Consider the following 12,963-nt stretch of genomic DNA (forward strand, 5'->3'; position numbering starts at 1 on the left):
CACTGCCCAGGACTTCATCTGGAATGAGGCTGGCCAAAAGCAGTGGGAATGGGGGGCCCAACACCCAAACAAATGCCCAAGTGAGATGTGGTTCTTAGATGGAAGGATAAAGGTAAGGAAAGGAGGGAGGCAGGGAGGGAAGGAGAGTAGAAGGAAGGGAAAACAGCAGGGAGGGGGTGGAAAAGGGATGGAGGGAGCTGGGAAAAGCAGACACAAGATGTGTAGAAGAGGCACACAAAAATGATCAATGGATTCTAGCATCTTTCATATTTGGACAGACTGTTGATAGGCCTGTTGAGTCTAGAGTAGAGAAGACTGAGAGGGGATCTCATCATTGTATACTAGTATCTCAAAGGCAGATGCAAAGTGGATGTTGACACTTTCATGTTGGCACCCAGCAACAGGACAAGGGACTAAAATAAACTAAAACACAAAAGGTTTAATTAACCCAAGGAACAACTTCTTTACACTGAGGATGGCAGAGCAGTGGAACAGCCTCGCCAGGGAGATTGTGGAAACTCCCTCTTTGGAGACATTCAAAACCCATCTGGATGCATTCTCTTAGCACAACCAACACTAAGAGACCCCTTTTTTAGCAGGGGTGTTGGACTAGATGATGTCCAGAGGCCCCCTTAAAACCCTAAGAATTCTGGAATTCTGTGAGCAGTGGGACACAAAGGAGTGAGTCTTACCAGGCTGTGAGGAGCTCAGCCATGTTGAGGACACAGTGGAGGAGGCAGAAGGAGCAGGCGATGGCACTGTGCTGGTTTTGGCTGTGGTGGGTGCAGAGGACTCTGTTGTAGAAGACTCTTGTGGAGCACTTGTCATGGAGGAAGAGGGTTTGGGCCTCAGGGTTGTGGGTGTAGGCGTGGGGCTGGTGCTTGGAGCTGCTGTGGAATAGAGTGTGGAAGTGGGAGCAGATGGCAGGCGGGTGCTGAGTGGGCTGCTGGGGGCAGGCGAAGAGCTGGGATTTGGAGATGTTGTTGCCAGAGGGAGTTCTGTGCTGCTTGGTGGGCTGGTCTCTGTGGAGACAGAGGTCTTGGAGGTGCTGCTGATGGAGGTGGAGGCCGTGGTCTTGTGTGTGGTCAGAGGGGGCTCAATGTGCGGCTCAGTTGACCTTTTATGGGTGACGGCTGTTGGGAGGAAAGCACAGGTCAGCTGGGGATGAGGGTAGGAGGGTGAGGCAAAGGAGGTGGGCAAAGTGCCTTGTACGGACAGCATGAGAACTGGACTACACCAAGTATTCCTGTGAAAGAGTGACTCCTGGGATTGTGGGTTTAGCCTAAAAGCTGAATTTGTTTTCTCTCCTAAAAGAGTCAAAAAGGACAGGGTGCTTTCCTACAGGCAAGATCGCTCTGCTTCTTCCTGGAAGAGGACCCTTTCCAGATGTGCATGACTCCCTTCAAGGAAGAGGCAGAGTCTATGGACTACTGACTCCGAGCTTCTGAGGGCAGGCTACATAGGAGAGACCACTGCCCCAGGGCAATAGCACAGGACAGGCATAGCACATTGAGGATGCTAAAAGAAGTGGGAATGGTGACCAATTTACAAAAAAAAAAAAAAGTAAGAGTAGTCTGAACTCCTAGAAAAGAAGAGAAAAGGGAGAGCAGGTAGTAGCAGTGGGACAGGTTGGGGGAGTCTTACCAGGCTGTGAGGAACTCATCCTTGTTGAGGACACAGTGGAGGAGGCAGAAGGAGCAGGTGATGGCACTGTGCTGGTTTTGGCTGTGGTGGGTGCAGAGGACTCTGTTGTAGAAGACTCTTGTGGAGCACTTGTCAAGGGGGAAGAGGGCTTGGGCCTCAGGGTTGTGGGTGTAGGCGTGGGGCTGGTGCTTGGAGCTGCTGTGGAATAGAGTGTGGAAGTGGGAGCAGATGGCAGCCGGGTGCTGAGTGGGCTGCTGGGGGCAGGCGAAGAGCTGGGATTTGGAGATGTTGTTGCCAGAGGGAGTTCTGTGCTGCTTGGTGGGCTGGTCTCTGTGGAGACAGAGGTCTTGGAGGTGCTGCTGATGGAGGTGGAGGCCGTGGTCTTGTGTGTGGTCAGAGGTGGCTCAATGTGTGGCTCGGTTGACCTTTTATGGGTGAAGGCTGTTGGGAGAAAAGGAGGGGCAAGTGAGGATGAGGTTGGAGGGGAAGGCAAAGGAGGTTAAGCTCAGAGCCCTGTACTGTGAGCATAAGCAAAAATGGCAGCGCTGTACTACACTGATTATTCCTGTGAAAAAGGGAGGACTGGAACCACAATCCCAGTCCACAAGCTGCTGTCTGGTTTCTCCTTGAAAAAGAGAGAAAAAAGACAGGATGCCACCTAACAGGAAAGATCCCTTTGCCTCTTCCTTGAAAAGGATCTTTTCTGCATATGCATATTTATGCCTTCATAGAATAGGCAGAGTCTATGGATGGCTGACTCTGAGATTCAAAGGCCTGGTTATGTGGGAGAGAACAGTGCCTCATGGCAATACCCAACTGAGGACACACTACAGTGCCAGTGCGAAAACAAGATGGAATGGAGAGCAAAAAGTGAAACAACAGTGCAAGGGACCTGCACAGCTAGAAATGAAAAAAGGAAAAGGGAGAGTAAGCAGACGCGGTCGGACACAAAGGAGTGAGTCTTACCAGGCTGTGAGGAACTCATCCATGTTGAGGACACAGTTGAAGAGGCAGAAGGAGCAGGCGATGGCACTGTGCTGGTTTTGGCTGTGGTGGGTGCAGAGGACTCTGTTGTAGGAGACTCTTGTGGAGCACTTGTCAAGGGGGAAGAGGGCTTGGGCCTCAGGGTTGTGGGTGTAGGCGTGGGGCTGGTGCTTGGAGCTGCTGTGGAATAGAGTGTGGAAGTGGGAGCAGATGGCAGCCGGGTGCTGAGTGGGCTGCTGGGGGCAGGCGAAGAGCTGGGATTTGGAGATGTTGTTGCCAGAGGGAGTTCTGTGCTGCTTGGTGGGCTGGTCTCTGTGGAGACAGAGGTCTTGGAGGTGCTGCTGATGGAGGTGGAGGCCGTGGTCTTGTGTGTGGTCAGAGGGGGCTCAATGTGCGGCTCGGTTGACCTTTTATGGGTGAAGGCTGTTGGGAGGAAAGCACAGGTCAGTTTTGTGTTGCTGATTTAATGAGAAGTTGGGTGACGTCTACAGTTCTAGTTTGGAGGCTTTGTGCTGGGCTATGGGTCAGGATGGGAGCCTGTGGCCCCAGTAATTCATTTTTGTTTGGTTGGTTTTTTTTGTTTGGGTTTTTTTTTTGACGTCGAACAAAAGTCTTTGTTACCTTTAATATGTCCCATCATGCCCTGCGTCATTTGATATTTGTTCATTTGCTGCAGACCATTTTGAAGACTGACCTCTAGGAATTTGTTTCTTATCTTCTTCTTCCTGGAACTACTGAGTTGGGAAGAGGTATCTCTACTTTCAAGTGCAATATTCACTTGTTTACTTTTAGTTTAAAATTTACATGGTGTAGACTGTGCTGGTAAGGATCCATTGGAAGCTGTGGCTACTGCGACATGGATGCACTGGCCATGAATGACTCCTATCTACCTCATGACCAGAGTACTCATCTGTTACTACTTCACTAGTTGGTGTATTATCTGTGGTTGGCTCCCCTGCTACAAAGAACTGGATGAGAGAAAAGATTGGTTGAGTCTTAGGAAGGATTGTAGACAAAGTATGTTGTGGCATCTCCTCAAAAGAGGATCAACACTAAGACAACTCAGGTATGTGAATGTGTCTATGAGAACTTTAGTGTGGAGTTGAGCATACACTTTCTTCATGGCCCTCCACTTACAACTCTTTAGCACTCAGGGTCAGCATTGGTCAGTGAGATGGTATTTGCTGAACCACACTTTTCATGGGTGTGCCAGGGTCTGGGCATCCTTTGGCTGGAGATGATGGCTTGGGTTACGTCTCTCACCCAAAACTGTCCTGAGCTGCAAACTTGAGATGCATTTCCAGCTTCACTACTTTTTTTCCCCCAATGCCCCACTGTGCACTCAGGGCACCACTATAAGAAGAGGGAGGCGTGTGTTAGCTTGCATGTGATCGGCAGTTTTAGGGCAGGAACTCATGGATGTCTGTACCCTGATAAAGGCCTGTGCCTCAGAGCCAAACCCCTGAATTGGAGAGGGAGGAGGATGTAGTCAGGGTCATGTGTGGGTCAGTCGCATGACCTGCTGGTGTCCCATGGGAATAACAGTGGGAGCTGAGAACAAATACCAAAACTGAGGCCTGTGTGGGACATGCTGCCTAGGAGAAATGGTGGGAGCTGGAAGAAGCAGATGGAGCAGCAGGATGGGCAGGAGGGAGCCTTACCAGGATGTGATGTTCCCAGCTGTGTCGAGGACACAGTTGAGGAGAGGGAAGAAGCAGATGAGGCTGAGGTGGCAGGCAAAGAGCTCGGGCTTGGAGTTGTGCTGCTGGTGGATGTGGCAGGGGTGGTCTGTGTCTGTGTGACGAGATGCTGCACAGGCTGTGTCCATGTTCTTATGTGGGTGACAACTACCGAGAGAAAAGCACAACTTGATTGGAGGTGGCAGGGCAAGAACAGAAGGCAAAGGAGGTAGAAAATTCCCAGGCAGAACCCCCAGGTAATGGGGTACAGGTAAGAAAGACAGAACTAGACCCCACTGAGTCTTACTGGGCAAGAGGGAAAAACAGGTCAATGGCTTTCCCCTCAAAAAATATGGGGCAAAACTGGGCCTGAAGTGTGCCCTCTGACAATTCAGCACCCCCTGCCTTATTCTGAAGATCCTCAGAAAAGAGCCTCTCTGGATATGCATGTTTCCTCTCCCAGGCATTCCAGACTGGGCAAGAATATCACCTGAAAAAGCTGGAGTAAGTGAAGCAGAGTCTTAGGCCAAGGGCATCTGTCTATTCTCTCTTACCTTCTGGTTGGTGCAGAGTGGTTGCTGAGATTCCCTCACTCTCTGTAAGGTAAGTAAGAATAAATATTAGTAATGTCTGGAAAGGTTCCTAGAGGAAGCTGTGATTGCTGACACAAGGAGCCCTAGATGTATGCACCCCTACAGTACTTTGTGGGAGACACATGGATTGGGAGAGTGTACACCTGCCCTCCCTCTACAGCAGAATTCCCACCATACACTGTCAAAGCCTCTGGTGTCAGTTGCTAACCTAGTAATTCATGTTGCCATACAGCCTCAGAGGAGACTGTCTTTGTTGGTATACTGAGTGCCAGAAAAAAAACCAAAATCCTTTTATTTAATATTTATTGTTGGGAGTATTTGTTACATTGGCTAGGGGGAATATGTATTCTGTGGTCTGTGGGTTTTCAAGAACTTGCCTTGAGACATGGAGAGATTTTGTCTAAATTTGGAGGAAGTGTTGGAAGAGAAATGTTGAGGTTTAAGATCATATTTGGATGTCAAATGCTTGCTCCATTGGCAAGACAAATTTCCATTTCAATCACGCTTCTTCAGTTATCCATGTCCTTTCCTATCTATCTGCAATGTTAAGACCACTAGTAAGAATGCTTGGGGTTTTTTTATGAAGTAATACATTGACATATGTCCTGTGAGTGATGGCTTCGCCAGACAGATATCAAAAGTGTTTACCTGCTGTTGTTAGTTTAGGCTTGCTGAAAGTTATGCTCTGAGACAAGGTTTGAGTAGGTAGCGAGGAGGTTGTAATTTCCTTTTTGATAGTGGTCTTGAAGGGTGGTGAGGTGACCTTTACTTGCTCTGTCTCTGTTGAAGCAGCGGTTGATGAGGCAGCAGGCGTAGACTTTGGTATAGTGGTCATGGTTCTCTTTGTTGTGGTAGTTACGGAAGGAGTAGTGATGGTTGTAGTCATTTTCAGTGTGGTAGAAATTGATGTTGTATGCTCTTTTGGAGTAAAGGTAAATAGTACAATGTGAGTAATCAATTCATAGAATAATTAAAAATAGATAAATTAGGAAGAAAATACCCATATTTCAGAGACCCTTTTTCACCTTGATCTTTTGAACATTTTCAGCGTCATTGTTGCACTCATGTTCTCAAAAGCTTGTCAAATATTTCTGTACTTATATTTGTTTTCTATTGTCTCATGTCTATCCTTGCTCTCATTTTTCTGTGGTTTTCCTGTACTAGATTTTTTTAAATATATTTTTGTAAGAAGTTAGCTTTGCTGTCACTTATTGGCTGCAGTCTGTGTAGGCTTTGCCCAAATCACAGTTTCATTGGCTACTATTATGTTCCAAATCAGCCACAGTTTTAGCTTTCTGTAATTCATATTAAAAAGTTAAATAACATTATACTATAGGACTTTCTTGTCCCAGTGCCTGAATTATCTGTCACAATGTCAGCTTTTGAAGCTGTGTTTCGAATCCTTTGGGACCTATTTTTAACTCTGCTTTTCCTGATAGCCAGGGTGCAAGATGGTTAATTAGCTGAAGTGCATGTTGGTGTGAGGCTAAATGAGCCATAGAATCAGAAAGTAATTTATGTTGGCAGAGTCATCCTCCTGAGAGCAGGACTCTAGAAGCCTAGACAAAGCTGCTACACTAATACCTGTGTGAATCTGCTTTGGGCTTGCTTACATTATTCAGAGTTAACAGATTGGTTGCTCCTTGAATATGACTGCATAACTGAACCAGCTGTGGCAAAGAAGCTGAAGCTGAGCTAATAAATCTAACTGGATCTGGGCTGGCTCACTGCTTATAGAACTTGTAATGTGCTTCTCAGATGAGTCACACAAGTGACTTTTGGTTATGTTTTTAACCTAGTGTCTATATCCTTTATCTTTCCATGCACTTTTGATCTACACTTCTGAACATTTCTGGTTTATAAACTCCTTTCTGGAAGCCTGTTTTGGCTACCTCACAACTTGGAGTCTAATGCTTGCAAGCATGTACGAGTTTGCAATGCTTTTCTAGGAAGTGGTATCTCAATTATGTATAGAGTGAGCTTACTGTGATTTATTTGAGACAGTAACACTAAAAACCTACCAGTTGTTGACTTTATTGTGACAAGAGGTTGTATGGGTGAAGTTCTGGGAACTGTAATTTTTGCAGTTATTGTTGGATTTGTAATCTCAGTTGATATAGCAGTTGCAGAAGAAGTACTAGGTACGGTTGGTAGGGTGCTTGTGGCAGAGCTTCTTGTTACTTTAGGCTGCACTGTTGTTACTAAGAGAAAAAAATCAAAATTAAAGGATAAGAAATGGTCCCCTATGACCTATTTATAATGCACCTATATGAATTGAATTTTTTTAAAGTAAAACCACTGTTTTTATGACTATTAGCAGTAACTACTATTAGCACCTTTTAGATGAAGCCTTTTAGATGAAGCCTTTGAGAGCAGTTATCCATTGCTTCCTTTGCTATTATGTGCAGTGAATACATTAAACAGGTATTCATGCAGAAGCTTTATACCTTTTCCTTCACTTTAAAGTGAATTTGGCATAAATACTTGTGCACAGCAGCAGAAATGGAATAGTATTTTATTATCCACACAACCCACAGTGTAATGTTTTCCAACACCATCTATCTTCAGGGAAATTAATGAATTTCTAACAAATTTAAGATCATCGTATATAGGTCCCTTTCCTATATCAGGCTATAAGGATTTGGTATAGTCAGTAATATATTTCCATGAAGACTTAAGTTTTTGAAGTGCTATATGGTCAGTCACTCTGCAGTGAGCAGGGACGTCTTCAACTAGATCAGGTTGCTCAAAGCCCAGTCCAGCCTGCTCTTAAACGCTTCCAGGGATGGGGCATCTACAGCCTCTCTGGGCAACCTCTTCCACTGTTTTACCACCCTCATAATAAACAATTTCTTCCTTATATCTACTCTGAATCTACTCTCTTCTAGTTACCCCTTGTCCCATCACAACAGGCCCTACTAAAAAGTCTGTCCCCATCTTTCTTATAAGCCCCATTCAAGTACTGAAAGGCTGCAACGAGGTCTCCCTGGAGCCTTCTCTTCTCCAGGCTGAACAACACCAAGTTTCTCAGCCTTTCCTCACAGGAGAGGTGTTACAACCCTCTGATCATCCTTCTGACCATCCACTGCCTGGAACTGAGGACTCCACAGCACTCCAGGAGGGCTCTCATCAGAGCAGAGGGGCAAAATCACCTCCCTTGACCTGTCAGCCACTCTGCTTTTGATGCAGCCCAGCATATTATGGTGCCAGGTCATTTTTCATCATTGCATCTCCTGCCCGTGAAACTGGTGATGCTACCATAAAATGCAAAAAAGGATATCACTGACTTTGTAAACACTTATCAGGACATGATATCAGTATGTAAATATTAGTTTGGTCAACTGTGTTAACTAACCTGGTGAAGGTGAAGATGTTTCAGTAGTGGTACTAGTGCTTTCTTCTCCTGTTGTGTAAAGGTAGAACAGGTTAAGTTTGTGAAAAAAAACCACATTAGAATATTGCAAATAAGGCAAATTTCAGATTGGATTCAAAGGATTATGTTAATTATTGAGGGATTCCTGGAAGTGTTTAATATTATGTATTTCAGTGGTAAAATTCGTATCAAAGGACTTAATTACAAAGAAATCAATACATCTCAAAATAATTATGAACACTAGTAAGTTTTGCTATCTTCCTTATGACTTTTATGCTTAAGGGCACCTCACTCTTCAGGGAAAATGGAACGTGGTTTTGTACGTAAAGAGATCACTAGCTGAGATTCTGGTTACACAAGTTAGAATTTTGTAATATGAAAAAAATTGTCCTGAAGTTTTTCTTACATCTGCGTGAAAGTCCAAACTGTGCAGCTTGAGTCTATCCAAAACATTGTTTAATAAGATAGGTTTTCACAGAAGTAAACAATATGGCAATAAATCTTAAGTTAATTTAAAAAGAAAATCTCCAAAGAGATTTGCTAAGTAGAGTCCATTAGCTAAGTCTGATCTTCTCCTAAATGTTCTCTTTTTTGATGAAAAAAGTTAAATATCTCTGAGATATTTCTGCTGCTTACCACATGGCACGCACAAGTTCTTTTCATGGTCAAAGTATTCATCATGAGAGCAGTTGTAACAACCTGAAGAAAGGGAAAGAGAAGTTTGTTTTACATTTCTCAGAAAAAGGCATTTAATTGATACTGTTTAGTATCTAATATATTACATCTCTGCTATTAAAAAGCAGTATCAGTTGCAACATCATCTATTCAGGTAAGTATTTCCAATGTCATCCTCAGAAAGAGTGTCTGCCTACGTAGGAATTTTTTTGGTTTCTCCAGCTATATGCATTTGTTTAATAAAAATATTAACTGCTCTCTCCACGTTTTCATCCCTAAGTACAGTGTATTCTTTTGATTTGGTGCAAGTCAGAATTTCTCTTCCAGATAGGCTGAGCTCAGTATAAGGCTAGTTGTAGAACAGCTCCTGAGTTGATGATGTGTTTTAAAACTGCAGTAGTAAGGGAAGGATCAGCAAAACTGCTTCAAAGATAGCATCAATTAGAATACCATTATTTAACTGTGGTATGACTAATTTAAAAAACAGTATTGAAAATAATTATTGTGTTAGTGTTCCCTGGTTTAGAGTAGTAGAGCTCATTACCTTCAATGTTGACATATTTGTAGTTTTGATTTGGGCAGTTACAGGGCCTGTAATGCCAGGTGCACTTGTCATCATTGTAGCCAGAGGAATAAGCATTGTCAACTCCTCTTCTTTTATGAGAATTGTAGTACTCACAATAGACAGCTAAAAAAAGTAAAAGCAAGACAGAAATCAGATACTTTTTCAACTTAATGTCATGGTATTTTTAAAGTACTAACAAAATAATAAAAAATTCACTGAAGTTATCAGCTTCTGATGTAAATTTATATTTTAACTCAGTGAAGGCAGTTTCTTTTTTGCAAATGCAGTATGCAAGCATTTCCACAATTTTTAATACACAATGTAGTGAAATGTGGAAAAGAAACCGTCAAAGATGACAACTCTAGCATTGACTCATAAGAAGCTCACACTTTTTTCCCTTCTATATAGAGTGTTCTGGAACACCTTGATATCTTTTTCCTGTTTTACAGTGTTCCAGCCAACACAGCTGTCTTCATTTCCTTGACATCCACACAGACGGATTGTAGATTCATTGTAGCTAAAATGAAATATATTTTTTTATACTGTAGGTAAAATGAAATATATTTTTTTACCATTTCGTGCTTTCTCTGCTGGCAAATTGACAGTGCACTATACAGTGGCAGTAGAAGAAAGAGTCTGCTTTCTGTGACCACATTAGTTTCTCCTCATGGTAAAAAGAGTTATAATATTTTGGTTAATTTAGCACAAATGAAAAGTACAGATTTCAAAATCCAGGTGACTGGAGTCAAGTATTTGCCCACAGAGAAAATGTAACCTTTGAGGCGCTTATTAATAATTTTCTTACATTGTCATATGAATATACCCACAACAACAATAATAATCTCTTACGCTGTTTAAGGAGAACTTAAAGGAACTTACGACAGAACTCGGGGGTCCTCCAGTCAATGCAGATACCTTTCTCTAAACATGCCATGGCATACACTGCAATGGCATCACACATGCATTCACAGTCCCCTCCAATGTCACACCCACAAGAGTCTCGAACACAGGCCTCATAATAGGGCATCCGATTCACCTGCATTGCAAAATGAAGGGATGAATTTTCTAAGATTATTTTGTGCCAATTTGTTAAGAAGATTTTTTTTTTTATTCTCCACTAAGTGAGAATAACTAGTATTTCATCTGAACACTTGTTAAAGAAATTATAACCCCACATCATACAGATCTTTTTAGCCAGAATCAGGTGTATCCATATCAACAACAGAAACTGATGATGTTTTGCCTGGTATGTATTTCTAAATTTATACTGGTACTGAACATATTATGTTAGTTAGTTTAAAAAACCTCCTCAAATCCCCACATCCATTTAGGCACAAGTATCTAAGTTCTTCAGCTGTACAGCCTCTGTGTGCATACATAAACACTGCAGCATTATCCCCATTTCTCACTTGTTTTCACCTCCTGAAAATGGGGATTTCCCTTCAGAAGGCCTGTTCCTGATGACCCTTGTGATATTTTCATTTCCACAAAGTGGACAACTTAAAACAAATAGGAGGGTTGATGGTATCTTGCTTTAGGATGGATCATCTAAGTAATGCTCTTGACTTACTGATGAGAACACGGGTTTTCAGGACTTTCTTTAGTTTGATTTTATAACAAAGACTAAATGGTTTCAAAAGAGTAAGTGCATTGGTCAGGTATCACCAACAGACTGACTAATTTTTGATTCTTAAGTCTTTTTTCACTCTCATAGTTCTAGTAACCAGTTAATACCACACTTAGCTTTTGTGCTTAAAAAAACACTGGTGAAGTGCAAATAAGAAAGAATGAAAATAAACATAAATGTGAGGCATAAAAGATTTTACATGTATTTTACTGCAATACTTTGGGAAACAGAAAATTGCCTGTTGGAGTGTGAGCATTTTGGAAGAATGCAGATTATGCCTGTAAGTAAAAGGAGGAGCAAATAAATTCTTACCTTATTGTGACAGGCAGAAAAAACCTGACTGTTGATGACGGAACATGTCTTTTCTGCCCATGCTTTACGATAAGGGTTCTTGCTGCAGGGGTCCACTACAAAGTACACATCCCCACAGAGAGGATTCTCTTTCCAAGAATTGACAAATTCCAATTCATTTGATGCCACGTACTTGCTTCGAGTTTCAAAATCATCCTTCATATTGCCATTATAGTTCCCACACAAACCGCATATAGTTTCCTAGAACAAATGAAAGCAGCAGTGTCAGTTCAGCAAGTTACAGTTACCTTCCCTTTTGATTACTGATGGCTTCTTGTGCTTCAGGAGTGAATGTCATCTACAAATACTCTGTCATACATTCTAAGCTTCTTGTGCATGAGGTTCTGTGTGTCACTGGAGGAACATGTTTTCTAAACTGCAAACTGTCATCATTTAGAGATCAAATTCAACCATGCAGTTCTACAGAATACAAACATTTAGCTCAATAATTTCCTGAATGCAGTACAGAAATCACTTTAAAATCAGCCTCTAGTGAAAAACTCTGCTGTTTTGGAGATAAAGATGAAAATGAATTGCTAGTAGCATTTTTGAAAAACCTTTCCCATCATAAAGAGTCGAGGCAACTGCGATCAAATGTGCAGTTCAATCTGAATTGAAGGACGCTTGGCTGAGGAAGTTATTCTGCCATACCTGTGTTCCTCTGGAGATCTTGATGAAGAAGTTCATGTGCTTATTCCAAATAAGGGTCATGTTGTATTTTTCTGGGATAATGATATCAAACATCAGGTGAAGGGCGTTCTTTTTCACATGATATCGCACACTAGGATTTTCCCCAGAAATAGTGAAGGTTTCATCTCTCAGTATGATTGTCAAATTCTGGAAGAAAATTTATCTAGAAATTATAACTTATCAAGTTTCAGTATTTTCCTTACTCTGTGTCACATTGCTGAAGATCAGAACCTGTGATACTATTACAGACTATCTTGACATTTCCATTCATTTTTCAAAAGTCGTGGCAGTCAGAAAAAAGGGAAACATTGCACCTATTTTTTAAAAGGGTAGAAAGGAGGACCCTGGGAGCAACTAACCTGACAGCATCACCACTGTGTCTGGAAAGATCACGGAGCAGATCCTCCTAGAAGCTGTGTTAAGGCACACAGAGGACAGGGAGGTGATTTGAGACAATCAGTACAACTTCACCAAGGGCAGATCTTGCCTGACCAACCGAGTGGCCTTCTGTGGTAGAGTGACTACATAAGTGGACAAGAGAACAGCTACAGATGTCATTTATCTGGACTTCAGTAAGGCCTTTGACAGGGCCCTCCAGAACAGCCTCCCCTCTAAACTGGAGAGGTATAGATTTAACGGCTGCACTGTTTGGTGGGTAAGGGATCAGCCAGATGATTGCATCTAAGGGGGCAGTGATCAATAGCTCCAAGTCCAGATGGAGCTCTGTGAGGAGTGGTGTCCCTCAGGCACCTGGGATCAGTACAGTTTAATACTTTCATCAG

General features: G+C 42.7%; 1 protein-coding gene across 1 annotated transcript in view; it reads right to left on the reverse strand.

Annotated features, from left to right (window-relative positions):
* MUC6 (mucin 6, oligomeric mucus/gel-forming) overlaps positions 1-12,963 on the reverse strand; it is a 47,010-nt gene that overhangs the window by 16,803 nt on the left and 17,244 nt on the right. The window contains exons 22-33 of the mRNA XM_050336701.1: positions 12,143-12,328; positions 11,453-11,692; positions 10,393-10,549; positions 9,493-9,636; positions 8,910-8,972; positions 8,256-8,303; positions 6,922-7,101; positions 5,670-5,816; positions 4,290-4,475; positions 2,611-3,051; positions 1,774-2,085; positions 693-1,133 (exon numbers count right to left, since the gene is read on the reverse strand). Coding sequence (XP_050192658.1) covers positions 693-1,133; positions 1,774-2,085; positions 2,611-3,051; positions 4,290-4,475; positions 5,670-5,816; positions 6,922-7,101; positions 8,256-8,303; positions 8,910-8,972; positions 9,493-9,636; positions 10,393-10,549; positions 11,453-11,692; positions 12,143-12,328 — 2,545 coding nt within the window. The remainder of the gene's footprint in view (positions 1-692; positions 1,134-1,773; positions 2,086-2,610; positions 3,052-4,289; positions 4,476-5,669; positions 5,817-6,921; positions 7,102-8,255; positions 8,304-8,909; positions 8,973-9,492; positions 9,637-10,392; positions 10,550-11,452; positions 11,693-12,142; positions 12,329-12,963) is intronic.

Source organism: Myiozetetes cayanensis, unplaced genomic scaffold (genome assembly GCF_022539395.1).
Source record: "Myiozetetes cayanensis isolate MyiCay16 unplaced genomic scaffold, myiCay2020 scf6-25, whole genome shotgun sequence".
NCBI classification, from domain to species: domain Eukaryota; kingdom Metazoa; phylum Chordata; class Aves; order Passeriformes; family Tyrannidae; genus Myiozetetes; species Myiozetetes cayanensis.